This window comes from Acomys minous (genome assembly GCF_964271855.1).
Source record: "Acomys minous genome assembly, chromosome: 9".
Classification (NCBI taxonomy): domain Eukaryota; kingdom Metazoa; phylum Chordata; class Mammalia; order Rodentia; family Muridae; genus Acomys; species Acomys minous.
This window is the reverse complement of record NC_140490.1, coordinates 16,017,162-16,030,544: the sequence shown is the minus strand read 5'-3', so window position 1 is coordinate 16,030,544 and position 13,383 is coordinate 16,017,162. Positions and strand designations below refer to the sequence as shown.

Sequence of the window (13,383 nt, the reverse complement as noted above, 5' to 3'; positions counted from 1 at the left end):
AGAGTCCCTGACTTGGTAAAAAAAAATACTGGATGATGTCTGAGTAATGGCACTCAAGATTTTCCTCTGGCCTTTATAGGCACATGCAGACATGCACTCCCACATATACACAAACATGCACATATATGCTCAATACACTAAATGAAGAAAAAAGTAAGATCTAGGTGAATGCAACATCTGTCTTCCATCAAGGAGGTGCTAATATGCTTTTTATGGGGATGATTCCTGAGTTTCTGGTGCTGCTTATGGAGGGGCCTCCTGAGGTAATTACGGATCTGGGTAGAGACCATCTTGGGAGAGTTTGCCAACCAGACTATTCACAAACCATTTACCATTGGAGAAAATTCAACTTAAAGGAAAGTGAGTGTTGGTTGAGGAGTCAAACTCAGCAGTAAAGGCGGAGTGCTGGGCTTTGAGTGATGGCCGTTAGAAGTAACTGGACATCTACCTGCCTCTTCACGTGTACTCCCCAGGCAGCAAAGGCTGGTGGCTAATTTAAAAGCCCCACCTTCTAACTGCAGTGGGAGTCTCACCCCAGACAAACCGCTGTCCTACACACAGAGGTTGGAGGGTGGAGTACAGGAGCAGACAGCTTGGCATAGATGGGATGTCAGGCAAGGGCTGACCTGCAGGAATCCTGGGGGCCTCTGTTGCCCAGTTCGGTTGAGAGCAGCTTTTCAAGGAGAAAGGTGGAGACAGTATTCAGTAGTTTGGACTGATCTAACCTTCCATGCAGGTGGGCTGGAGGATCAACTCCGCAGGAGCTGAAGCCCTGAACTTGCAAATGAGGCTGTTCTTATCTATGCCTTGGTCACTTTGGGCTGTTACAGCAAAGTCATGTAGTAGCTTAAACAGTAGGCTCCACCCCTCCCCTTCAAAGTTGGGATCTTGAAATTCTAAGATGAAAGTGTAGGCTGATTTTGTTCTTCGTAGGGACCTGCCTTCTGATTCACAGTGGAAATCCCTCTCCCAAGTCCTTACATGGCAGAGAGAAAGGATGATAAAGGGAGGGAAGGAAAGACATATACACACACAGCAAGAGAGGGGAGCAGGGGAGGGAGATGGAAGCTCAGTCATGAGTACCATTCCTCTGGATGCTGGGGCTCACTGGATGAGTCGGAGGAGTATGCGGACACTTAGTAGGTAGGTAATGTGTCTGTGCCTGGAAGGTGCAGGATGGTCCAGTTGATGCAGAAGGATGTGTGGCATGTGGCAGGGACGCCACCCTCCATTCCCTTGTCACAAGATGACAGCTGGAAACCAGATGCTAAGTGACAGCTCTTCATCATAAGTACAGTTGTCACTCAGCATCCACAGGAAATGGATTATAGGATTCCAGCAGATATCCAAATCTGCAGATGTTCTTAAATAAAAGGAAGTGGTGTGTGCATGCTTCCTGTGCACTCTTCCATGTCTCTAGAGTACCCAGAGTGCCCAGTTCAATGTGAACACTGTCCAAATGGGTGCTATGCTATATCATATAGGGGACAGTGACAAAAAGGCCTGTACATATATAGTACATGTAAAATAATTATTTCAATATCTGGTGGGTTAAACCTGCAGACTCAAAGTCTGTGCATATGGAAGGCTGGCTGTAATTGTGTGTTTTTTCCAATTTATTTATTTTTAAATATATTTTATTAATTTATTCATATTACATTTCAATTGTTATTCCATCCCTTGTATCCTCCCATTCCTCCCTTCCTCCCATTTTCCCCTTACTCCCTTCCCCTATGACTGTGACAGAGGGGGACCTCCTCCCCCTGTATATGCTCATAGGGTATCAAGTCTCTTTTTGGTACCCTGCTATCCTTCCTCTGAGTGCCACCAGGCCTCCCCATCCAGGGGATGTGGTCAAATATGTGATACCAGAGTTTGTGTGAAAGTCAGATCCCACTCTCTACTCAACTGTGGAGAATATCCTGTCCATTGGCTAGATCTGGGTAGGGGTTCAAAGTTTACTGCACATATTGTCCTTGGCTGGTGCCATAGTTTGATCAGGACCCCTGGGCCCAGATCTGCCCATCATAATGTTCTTCTTGCAGGTTTCTAGGACTCTCTGGATCCTTCTATTTCCCCATTCTCCCATGCTTCTCTCACCTAGAGTCCCAATAGGATGTCCTCCCCTCTGTCCCACTTTCTTGGTAAGTGAAAACTTTCATGGGACATGCCCCTTGGGATAGTGTCCAGATATAAGTGAGTATATATATCTCGTTTTCCTTTGCTTCCTTCTCTCAGCTCCTATGGCCCCTGCAAGAGTCCCCTGTTACCAGATACTTAAAGGACCTTCTGTCTTCTCTTGCACCAATGCAGTTTATACCCCACCCCTCTGAGCAGAGCTGAAGGGATGGATCTTGGGGGATGAGGGACTTCCTATAGATTCTTCTCCCAAACTCTATTCCATCCCAGGTGAAGAGTTCTTCTTCCTGGACACGGACACCAGATTGTGCAAAGTCGCTCCAGAAGGCTGGAAAGAGCAGCACTCGAAAGGTTCCATGGACACCTTAACTCTCTTTCTGCGGATAAAGTTTTTTGTCAGTCACTATGGGCTGCTCCGGTGAGTGCCACAGCCTATTTCTGGCATCCTTAAAGGGTTTGTGCCTGTCCAGGCTGGCATTGCAGGCAATGGATAGGCAGGAGGAGTGATAGATTGCATAGAAAGGTCAATTTCCATCCATGGGATTCTGATGTAATAGAATCAAAAGGACAAAATGTCTTTCAGAGGCAGGCCCTATCAAAATGAGAAATTGCTCCATGTATTTCAAACACGGTCCACTCAACATTAAAGTTCTCTTTTCCCTAAGTCCCTGCCATGCACAGCTCCATAGCTCGGGGGTGAGGGATCCAGGAGCACGCATTGGCTTTGATGTCAGTTCACCATCTCTGTTGTGTGTTGCTTGCTAAAGACACCACCTAACTGAATATCAGTTTTATGGCTTGAACTACATCCTCAAGGGTATCTGCTATAGAGAAGCCCTCATCAGGAGGAGGATGAACCCACACTAGTCTCTCTTCTCTGGTTTCTGATGGGTTTTGTATCCATTTCCCCAGACCTCTATAGTGTAGTGCTTTCCAGGCTCCCAGCATCCAAGCTGTCTTTATTCCTGTGTTTCTTTGCCAGGCACAGCCTGACAAGGCATCAGTTTTACCTGCAGCTTCGGAAAGACATTTTAGAAGACAGACTATATTGCAACGATGAGACACTGCTGCAACTGGGGGTCCTTGCCCTGCAGGCTGAGTTTGGCAGTTATCCTAAGGAGGTAGAGTGGTACCTGGGACCTCTGGGAGGGACCACTGGAAAGATGACCATGGGATGCTGAGACTGTTAGGAATATAGAGGCTTTGCTTTTAAGAAGTGTTGTTTAGCATCTACTGCTGAGACTGGGACCAACTATCTCCATCCACCAACCTACACACCCATTCATTTATCAAGCCAGCATTCACTGAATAGCTTTCAGTGCTCTGCATTATATGAGGAGAAACATACCAAGTTCATGCTTTGTAATGCAGCTCTAGTCTAGTACATCCCTCTTTGTGTCAGTCAGTTTATGCTACTACAATGATGTACCCCAAAAGTTAGCTTGCGAAGAGAAAAGGTTTATTTAGCTCATAGGTTTAGATGCTCAAAGTCCAGGATTGAGCTACCCCATTGTTTGGCCTCTGATGAGGGTGCCAGGTATCAGAACCTCATAGTGGGAGAACATGTTGGGGGAAACTCACAGTGCCAAATACAAAGTCAGAAGGAGAGAGTCTGAGGTTCCATGGTCCCTGCTGAAGAGAAGCCTCCAACGATCTAATGACCCTCACTAGTTCTTCTTCCATGAATGCTCCATCATTTCCCAATAGCACTACACTGGAGATCAAGACTATCCACATTGGATCCTTGGGGAATCTCTCAGACCAAAGCAGTGGCTTACTGAGATTTTATCGCCACCATCACCAGTATTAATAGCCAGCCTTTGTAAAGAGATCACTCTACCTGCCATTGACCTAAACATCTAACCCACATGAACACTGCAAGTTGATGCCAAATATTCTAGATGGACAATCTGTAGCTTATATGGCTACTAATGGTTAAAGTCTAAATTTGAGTCTGAACATGTGCCAGGCAGTGGGAGTTTTACTGGGAAGCATGTCCTCTCAAACAGTGGCTCTTCTTGGCTCTAGCATCAGAATCATGTATAAATAAGGATTTGAGCAAGTGGGGAAGTGGGGAGGATGGGAGGGGGAGTGGGGGAGAAGGGAAAACAGTACTAAGAGTATATTGTATGAAAAACTATCTTCAATAAAAATGTCAATGAACTTTATTTTATAGAGCAGTTTTAGTTTTACAGTAAGATTACCTTGGAGATACAAAGATTTCCTGCCCACACTGTATATTCTTCCTCCCCCCTAAATCCCAATATAACCAAACTACTATGTTTGTTACAACCAAGCAACCTGTTTTGACACATTGTTATCACCTAGAACCCATTCTTGTGCTTGATTCTCTGTGCTTGGGTGTTTCAAACAGCATTAGGGCAGCACTCTTGGTTTCCATCAGCATAACAAAATACCTGTGGCTGTCAACTTATAAGGAGAAAAGATCTACTTGGCTCATAGCTTCAGAGGCTTTAATCGTGGTCAGTGGCTCTGTCACTTTGGGATGTGGTGACACAGTAAATCGTGATAGAAGGCTGCTCACCTCAAGGCAAGCAGGAAGGAGAGGAGAGGAGTCTGGTGTCCCACTGTCTCAAGGGAGTGCCTTTACTGACGCAAATTCTCTCACATAGCTACCTCTTAAAGGAGTGGTTCCCAACCTTCCTAATGCCATGGCCCTTTGATATATCTCTGATATGTGACCCCTGTGAAAAGGTTACTCAGGCTCCCAATGGAGTCATGACCCACAGTTTGAGAACCACTGTCTTAAAGGTTCCACTTCCTTCTAATAGCACCAAGGGCTTTGCAACCCCTTGGCCTCCAGGGGACGTTTACCATTCTAACTACAGCAGGGAGGCTTCAAAAGGGACAGCCCTTCTCTGTTGTAGGTGGGCAAGAGGAAGAGGTTTTAGGTATTTCATGAGGTGATGGGGCTGGCTGGGTGGCACCTGTCACACTTGGGAGGACTTGGTATGTCTTGCTTAGGGGCTTATATTTTGTAAATGCTTCTGGTGGCAGGGGAAAAGCAGAAAGCTGCTGTTGTGAAGGACAGGCACCCCTGCAGAATTTTAAGCAGGGAAAGTAACATGATTGCATTTGCATTTTAAAGAGGGAGACAAAGGCAATTTAGTATAAAAATAAATCTCCTTAATCACACCATCACAGCAGAGCAGCATTCCACTGGCACAGACTCTTCCAGCCTGATCACATGTGGGGATTTTATACAGCCATAGTCATTGCTCCTCTCCATCTGCACTCTTTCCTGACACGGTGAGTAGCCTTCCCGAGGATGCTGTGGACCTGGAGTGCTTGCATACTATGACTCCATGGGGCTGGGACACCCATCACGTATCCAGGACCCTCTGTTGGGCATTCCCCTGATAGTGCCATATAAGAGCTAATTATGATGCTCATCACACTATTTGTACCCAGCTGTTCTCTTCTACAAATGCCACAAGTTCTTGTGTTCCACGATGACTTCTTCCCTTAGGTATGTTCTTTGGGAGAAAGGCAGGGACAAAGATCCTATATGCCTTTCCCCTTCCCTAAATGTTTTAATAAACTTTCTTTTTCAGGATGCATGTTAGTCAACTTTCTGTCACTGTGACAGAGTACCGGAGATAATCCACTAAAAGAGGGAAGCTGACAGGTTGTCATCATTGGAGTTACACAGGGGTTCCCTCCCGGTATCATATGCTGTATGGGTTTTGACAAATATATAAGGGCATGTATCACAGCGTAGTCTCATTGCTGTAAAATTCATTAAGTGCTCCCCTTGTTAGCTCTCTGCCTGTCTGTCCCCTGGCGACCAGTCATCTCTTTACCATATCTGTAGCAGGAGAGCTCATATTTGGAGACAGCATGCAACCTTTCATATAGGCCTATGTCCATTAGTAACACGCATTTAAGCAACCTTCATTTCTTTTCCTTGTTAGCCCACTTCTTTTTTTAGTGCTGAAAAGCACGCCATTGCCCAGGTGTACCATTTTCTCCCACTTACTCCCCAGACAGCTTTTGCTTCCAAAGTTTGGCAATTATGGATAAAGCTGCGATTAAGAACCATATGCAATTATTTATTTATGTTCAGTGCTTGCATCTAACTTAGGGCCTCCTGCAGGTACTTTTCCACCGAGCTACAGTCTTGGCTCCATGGTAGCTTTCTCTGTGGACATAGGTTTTCAGGTCCTTGGGGTTGATTGCCAGGCCCTCAGTTAGAGTCTGCTTAATTCTGTGAGCCACTGACCAATTGTCTTCCAAAGTGGCTGTACCATTTTCCACCCCCACCCACAACGGATGCGGATTCCTGTCGCTTCTGTTCCCAACACCACTTGGTGTTGTCAGTGTTTTGAATTTTGGCCAATCCAACATGATTTTTTTTTTTTTAAATTCAGTAGATCATTGAGAAGTTTCTTTTCTTTTTGTAATTTTAATTTTTTATTTTGTGCCTTCGATCTGAACCCTGATTCAGCCTCGTCACATGGAGAACTCCAGGATTCTCAGTCTATGGCCACGTGTCGATAGACCTGTGCCACAGCGTGAACGTGGGGTGTGGTGGACACGGTGGCGTGCTCTTCTGAACCCCATCAGACTGGCACACCCACCCTCTGAATAGCGGCCAGATCCTCCCAACACCAGCTTCCTTCCTCATGACAACTACTACCAAAGCTGGGGGCACAGTGGTTCACCTAGGGGTAGGCCGGCAGGGGTGCCTTGAGATTGGATAGATTGAATCAGAAATAAAGAAACAGGGTAAGTGCCCCACTACCTAGGGCTGTCTTCTTCATTTCTTTTCCCCCAGTGGATCTGTAGGTTGTACCATTGTGAACTTCCCCATACTTCTATTTGTCTCCACATCTGTGTTGAGGGAACCCAGTCCTGGGCACTAAGTGACACCAGTCTTTTAGCCTCTCCTGAGGGACTGTAGTGTCAGCTTCTTGAGTAGCAGACCTGCTAAAGGTTGAGGTCTGTGGTGGGGGCGGGATCTGGTCTCCCTAGACATGGTCCTATATGGAGATGATGTCATAGCTGAGACTTCCTTGCTGTTTGGCCCCATTTCTAATACAGAACCCAGCACTAAGTCCCAGAGGCAGCTCAACAGAGTATCCTTGTCCCAGGCTATTGGAAATGTGGTTTCACATTTTTTCTTCTATTTAGAAGTGGCCAGAAGGCTTCCTAGCTAAGCTTTCTTTTGCATTGTCTTCCTAGCAGGTGGAGGGTAAAGCGTACTTCCGAATTCAAGATTACATCCCGGCAAGGCTGATAGAGCGCATGACAGCAATCCGGGCCCAAGTAGAAGTCTCAGAGATGCACCGGCTCAGCTCCGCACCGTGGGGAGAGGATGCTGAGCTAGAGTTCTTAGAGGTGAGGCCTCTGGGGTCTTGAGAAAGGTCAAGGGTCCAGGAAATGCAGTCAGCCATTCTCTCTGCAGCCATTTCTAGCAACCAGAAGGGATCAAATTTGCAAGGAGTGGGCTCAACCCACAAAAAGAAGACTCTTTCATCATGCTGAGCAACACGGGAAAGCTTCTGGCAATAGGTGGTCTTAGGAATGACCCCCTCAGAGGAATAGGATCTGCTGGACTAGGCCAGGGGTCACAGGGGCTTGCTTTGACCTTAGAGACGTGTCTGTGATACTCTCCTGTGGGCAGGGAGACCTCTTAGATGATGCAGAGGATGCAGATGAGGTAGAGAACTAGGTAACAAGCTGGGTGGAGCTATCGGGAGACTCCTTGTGTGCAGCCTTCTGGGCAGCTGTCAGCACAGCTGTGTAGGACGCAGCTCCCTTTTGTTGTCTCTTCTCTCCTCACCTTAAAGCAGCAGACTTTGGTCTCACAGATTGGAGAGCACCCATGACGCCAGCGCCAACAATGATGGTTGCCTCGCTCGCTCTATTGCCTCCTCCACAGTGTCGGCCACATGCCATAGGGAATGAAGACAAGGAGCATGTGTTCTTTGTCACTGGTGGGTCCCAGGTCTCAGGATAACAACTGTGTATCTAGCAGTGGGCACACTATGATATGCGCAGAGAGAACAGGCCCAATGCCAGTGACTGGCAGGAAGAAGAGAACGTAGCCTCTCTTCTCTCCAGGCTCATGAGCAGGGTGTGTGTGTGTGAAGGAAAGCAGAGCGTCTTTTAGAAGAGGTTCATGTGGCTGGATCTCCAGACTTGGGGAACAGTCCTTCTAAGGGACGCATGGGCATGGGCATATGCACATTTCTCTGTATTTAGTTAAGCCTCTGAACTTGGGTCAAACTATCCTGTCCATATATTTGTCTGCTTGTTTGCTTTTGCTTTTAAGAAGATAACAAAAGAATTTATGCCTAAGAGAAGAACTTGAAAAATAAGGTTTGGCCTTTTCTTTTTGGCCAATCACCTAGGAAAATGATCCCAACCCTAACAGGGGGACAGCCAGTGAGTATGTCATTGTCTGTGTCCCACCAGACACACAGACACCCACAGACACACAGACACACAGACACACACACACACACACACACACACAGACACACACACACAGACACACACAGATACACAGACACACACACACACACACACACACACACACACACACTGTGGTCCAGTCTCACACATATTCCCGGTCAAGAGCATTCTTTTGAGGAGGAATGTATGGCGACCTCAAAGCCATCAGAAGATGAGTGGCCATAGAACTAGAGAACTGAGTTGAGACCAAGGTTGTCATCCTTGCAGGTCAGTACTGTGGGGTAAACGCTGCCTGCAACCTGTCCTGAGCCCAGCTCCCTGTGCCTGACTCCATCGCATTCCTCCCTCCACTGGTCGAACTATGAAAAGTAACTATGAAAATAGCTACCATCTTAACAAGCGAAAGGCTGAAGACGTTTTTCTTCCTATCTTTCACAAAAAGCATCGGGCAGATTTTGATCATTTGCATGCAATGTTCATTCATGTGGAGACAGTCTCTGCCTCCCATCCTTCCTGTTGGTGGCCTAACACAATGACTAATGTGTAGGCTGCCTGTCCTTGATACAGAGAGTTGAAGAGGATGAGCTTTGCACCCACGGGGAGCATCTGTATCACAGTGTGAGTTTGTCAAAGTCTTTTCCCAAATATGGAGAAAGCATTTCCCAGCCATGCCACCTCAGAGAATGAGCACACTTACATCTTGATATATTCACACTTCTACATGCATTTATATATGTATATATACATATATATTTAAAGTGAGCATATATTCCTTAAGTACTTCTATATATTCATATAATTCTACATTGCAAAAAATTAAAAACTTACTCTGAATCAATACATACCCCCCCACCCAGCATTGTGTTCTTTGCCATATAAACAGTCCCACTATGCAATGCTGAATTATTTTTCTATATGCACCATTGACTGTATTTCCGTTCATTTATTAGGGGTAGAATCTCATGCGTGGAGTCACACAGGTGGCTGACACAGGTGGCAGTGCTCAGCTCAATCACTGATGCTACAAATTGTCAAGGCATCTTGTATCCCACTTACCTCTGGACATTTCTTGTCCCTCTAACCAGGATGTCAGTCCCAGCCGTGCCCCAGATCTACGAAGCCTAACACAGAGCCATTATACCACAAGTAATCACTAGATATTTAATTATAGCTCCTCCTGGCTCTTCTTTTTGATAAAAGGAAGAAGTCATTCCCAGGTGGCTTGGCTCACAGATGCTGGTGTCTGCCAACTCATTTCCTCCCACTGGCAGCAGACTTGGCAGCAGTCCAGTGTGGGCACCACCGAACGCCAGGGCCAAAGCACCCTTAGTCTGGAAAATTCACAGCTGTGTGAGTGTGTGAATCCCTGAACAACCTGTTCAAGGTTAGCTCACTGTGTTCCAGGCATCCTCAAGGCTGGGACTGTTCCTGCTCAGCTAGGGACTGGGATGTGTTATGCGGAAACAATTCCTGTAGCCTGTTGGAATTGCATTGGTTAAATCCTGTGTCTTTTCTACTTCGCCGTCTAATGGATGCTTTCCCCAGGTGTTCCATATGTTGTGTCCTTCCCAGCCTGGGAGGTGGGTTGTTCCCTTGACCTATCCCCTGCAAGTCTGCACCAGATTAGGAACAAAATTATCAGAAGGATTTGTCTTGGTTACTCAGCATGCTTTCCTGGAATACATTCACAGAAATGGAATTCCAGGGCCAAAGCATATGAATGGCTGTGAATTAGGAAAGAACAATCCACTTGTGACCCACAGTTTTCAGAACAGTAAGGGACAGTTAGGACTGCTTGGTCCCCATCTCACTTTGCTGTCTGCTGCTGGGAGACCAGGGTGGAATGGATGAGGAAAGGCACTGTGGAAGACAGGAGACAGATATGCTATTTTACTGTTAGCAGATGGAAGATGCCCTAGAAAACATTATGTATATTTATCTACGTTCCCAATCTCTAGGGATGCTTCAAGTTTTAGTTGCTGAGAGTGAATTTTTGGAATCAAACAGACTCTTCTATTCAGATTCCCACTCCGGCCTCTGAGGAATTCAGGCAAATTACTTGGATCAGCTGAATGATTTGTCTTTCAGATTTTCCTCCCTAAGTTGACTAAACCAAAAGTTGGAGCATCATATCCACTAGCAGGAAATTGTTCTGATATATGTAGTAAGAAGAAATTGAAACTATTATTTCAGATCGAACCACATAAATATGGTCACATACTCTCCAATGTATTGCCGAAAACTGTTATCCTAGCCCTGTACCTTATTTTATATTTGGTCCAACAGGGCTTGATATTTTAGGCATTTATACCAAGAGGGACAGAAAGCACAAGTTGGCAGCACATGGGTTACCTAAGCATAGTGGAAACAAAGTGGAGGCCGAGTGTCCTTAGCCACTGCCGGTGAATCAGGGTAAACATAGACTCAGGCTGAGCTATGAACTCCAAAACAGAAAACAAAATCTGGGCAGAACAGCCACTGACAATGTCCAAATAACCCATAGCTGTCTAATGAAGAACACCTGTGCCATCATATATCCCCCATCTGAGCAGGGACCTAATGACACTTGGTTGCGTGGTCAAACAAGACTTGTCAACTGTCAAGCAACGACATGGATCATCAAGCCTCATCTGGTTGTATGCTTTATGAAAGCAATTACAGATGTAAAAAAGGTACAGGATAGAATCTCTGTACTGTCAGCAGCTGTTTTCTTTGTGTGTGGGGAGTGTTACATTGGTTTTGAATCAGGGTCTCTCACTAGGGCCTGGGGCTTATCAATTAGGCTAGGCTAGCTTGAGAAAGATGAACAAGACCGTTAACTGGCCTCTTTCAGTGACTATGTGGGTCGATGAGGAAGAGCATAAAGACAGGGTATGGAAGTCTGCTGGGGAAAGAGGTACGGTGCCAGATCTCAGCAGCGAAGCCCTTCTGAGAGGCTCTTAGCTCTCTGGAGTAGGAAGCCTTTCCTGTAGGTCTACGTGCATCAACCTTCCGATGAGGACTTCCTGGCCATGTGACCACTGTTCAGACAATAAAACATTTGTGTTGAGTTTATGCTTGAAACACTCACGAGAATTCAATGGGGCTGATATGGCTACCAACTCTGATTGACCCTTACCCTCTGGCAAATTCCAATCTCCTAGCTTGGTAAACTGAGGCAAGAATGGGGGCTGGAGAGAGCCTACAGAGGCACTGCCAAGTTTCAGAGAGGCACGCTGGAGTGACACATATTTGTCCTGCAGGTTGCTCTTGGTTCAGCTCCCTGTGACAGCCTTGCTAATGACTGGAAGACTCCTTTTTGTGCCTGAGCCTCAGCTTTTGCAACTGGAACATGAAACAATGGGACCATATGATTGGCACAGCTGGAGAAGGGGATCCCTAACCTTGAGATATCCCAAGAAAGTCTGAATCATAAAAAAACACTTGTTCACCATCTTTTTATCCTGATGACCTATCTTCCCAATTTAAAAACATTTTTTTTTTAGAACGTAAGTCAAAAGTTTAGTGAAAGAGTTTAGGGAGATGAGTCACATACAGCTTGAAGAACCATGTTGATGTGTTGTTCTTAGAGCCTACTACACGTTAGCCATGAAATCACTGACTCAAACTGTCACGCTGCATGCTATTGAGGATTTAGTCCTGGGGAACCTATCCTCTCTTGGGATTCTACACATACTCAGCCTTGAACCTTTGACTTATGAAACTGTAAACCTCTGGAGTTTTGAGTCATCAGGAACTTGATGCAGATCTCCCCCTAGACCTCCTTGGATGGTCCGTGGGAAGTGTGGGCATCTGCCCATCTAAAGCCATCCATGTGAGGAGGCCAGGTCTAGCGCACGCCACCCAGGGACAGCAAGCATGGGAGCACAGGCACAGCATGACTCCCTGCCCCTCCCATGCTCTCTTTTTCCCAAATGTTCTTTTAGGTATTCTACAATAAAGGATTCTTTAGGTTAAACAAACAGAACAAAGAAGAATGTCATTCTATCAAAGGTGTAGAGCAATTCCAGAGCGAGAAAGAACTCTCTAGCTGAGTGTTTCTTCGTCTTGTTTGGACCTTTTCCACAGAAGAGGTCAAGAGTCACGATTTTGAACCAGTGAGCTCACGGGTCCTAAATTGGCCTTTTCCTTCTTCCAGGTTGTTCAGCAACTTCCAGAATATGGAGTCCTAGTACACCATGTTTTCCCAGAGAAGAAGAGACCAGAAGGGGAACTGGCCTTGGGGGTCTGTGCCAAAGGCATCATGGTCTACAAAGTGAAAAGCAGCCGCAGGATGATGACATTACAGTTTCCGTGGAGAGAAACTGGCATGATTTCAACCCATGTGAGTGAAGCTCAGTTGATAGCCATCCATGCCTCCCTTTCTTTTGATCTGTGGCCCTTTTAAGTGGCAGTGGCTACATGTATTTCTCTTGACATATTAATATATACTCGTCATCAGTTAACCTGTATTCTGGTGCACTGACATATTTGGGAGGACCAAATACTTAAGGGAGTAGGGGCTATGCAATCCCCAGGAAGCCCTTCCCAGTCCTCTTGCCAGCTTGATCTCAGCGTCTGTAAACAGCCTGTAGCCTCAAACACCATATTTTCTCTCCATTCATTCTCCCTACCCCGGGGAGCCCATCTGTGCTCAATGCAAGGACAAGCGGGATCTGAAGGAAAAGAAGGAAGCTGAGACTGACTGGAACCGGCAAGGTTTGGAAATATCTGCCCTAAGGATTTGTGTCTCCTCTGCACATCAAGCTCAGGCACCCACTGTGCCTCAGGTGGACAGCAGGAACCCTGGCAGACAGTGTCGGA

At 46.1% G+C, this 13,383-nt stretch overlaps 1 protein-coding gene across 4 annotated transcripts in view; it reads left to right on the top strand.

Annotated features, from left to right (window-relative positions):
- FRMPD2 (FERM and PDZ domain containing 2) overlaps window positions 1-13,383 on the top strand; it is a gene marked incomplete at its 5' end in the record, with an annotated part of 120,797 nt that overhangs the window by 40,016 nt on the left and 67,398 nt on the right. For 3 of the 4 annotated variants that reach the window (XM_084793899.1, XM_084793897.1, XM_084793898.1), the window contains 4 exons: window positions 2,410-2,557; window positions 3,122-3,260; window positions 7,345-7,500; window positions 12,719-12,904. In XM_084793899.1, the coding sequence (XP_084650025.1) occupies window positions 2,410-2,557; window positions 3,122-3,260; window positions 7,345-7,500; window positions 12,719-12,904 (629 nt within the window). Of the gene's footprint in view, window positions 1-2,409; window positions 2,558-3,121; window positions 3,261-7,344; window positions 7,501-12,718; window positions 12,905-13,383 lie in introns of those variants that run through there. The other variant, XR_014781416.1, reaches the window with a different exon arrangement.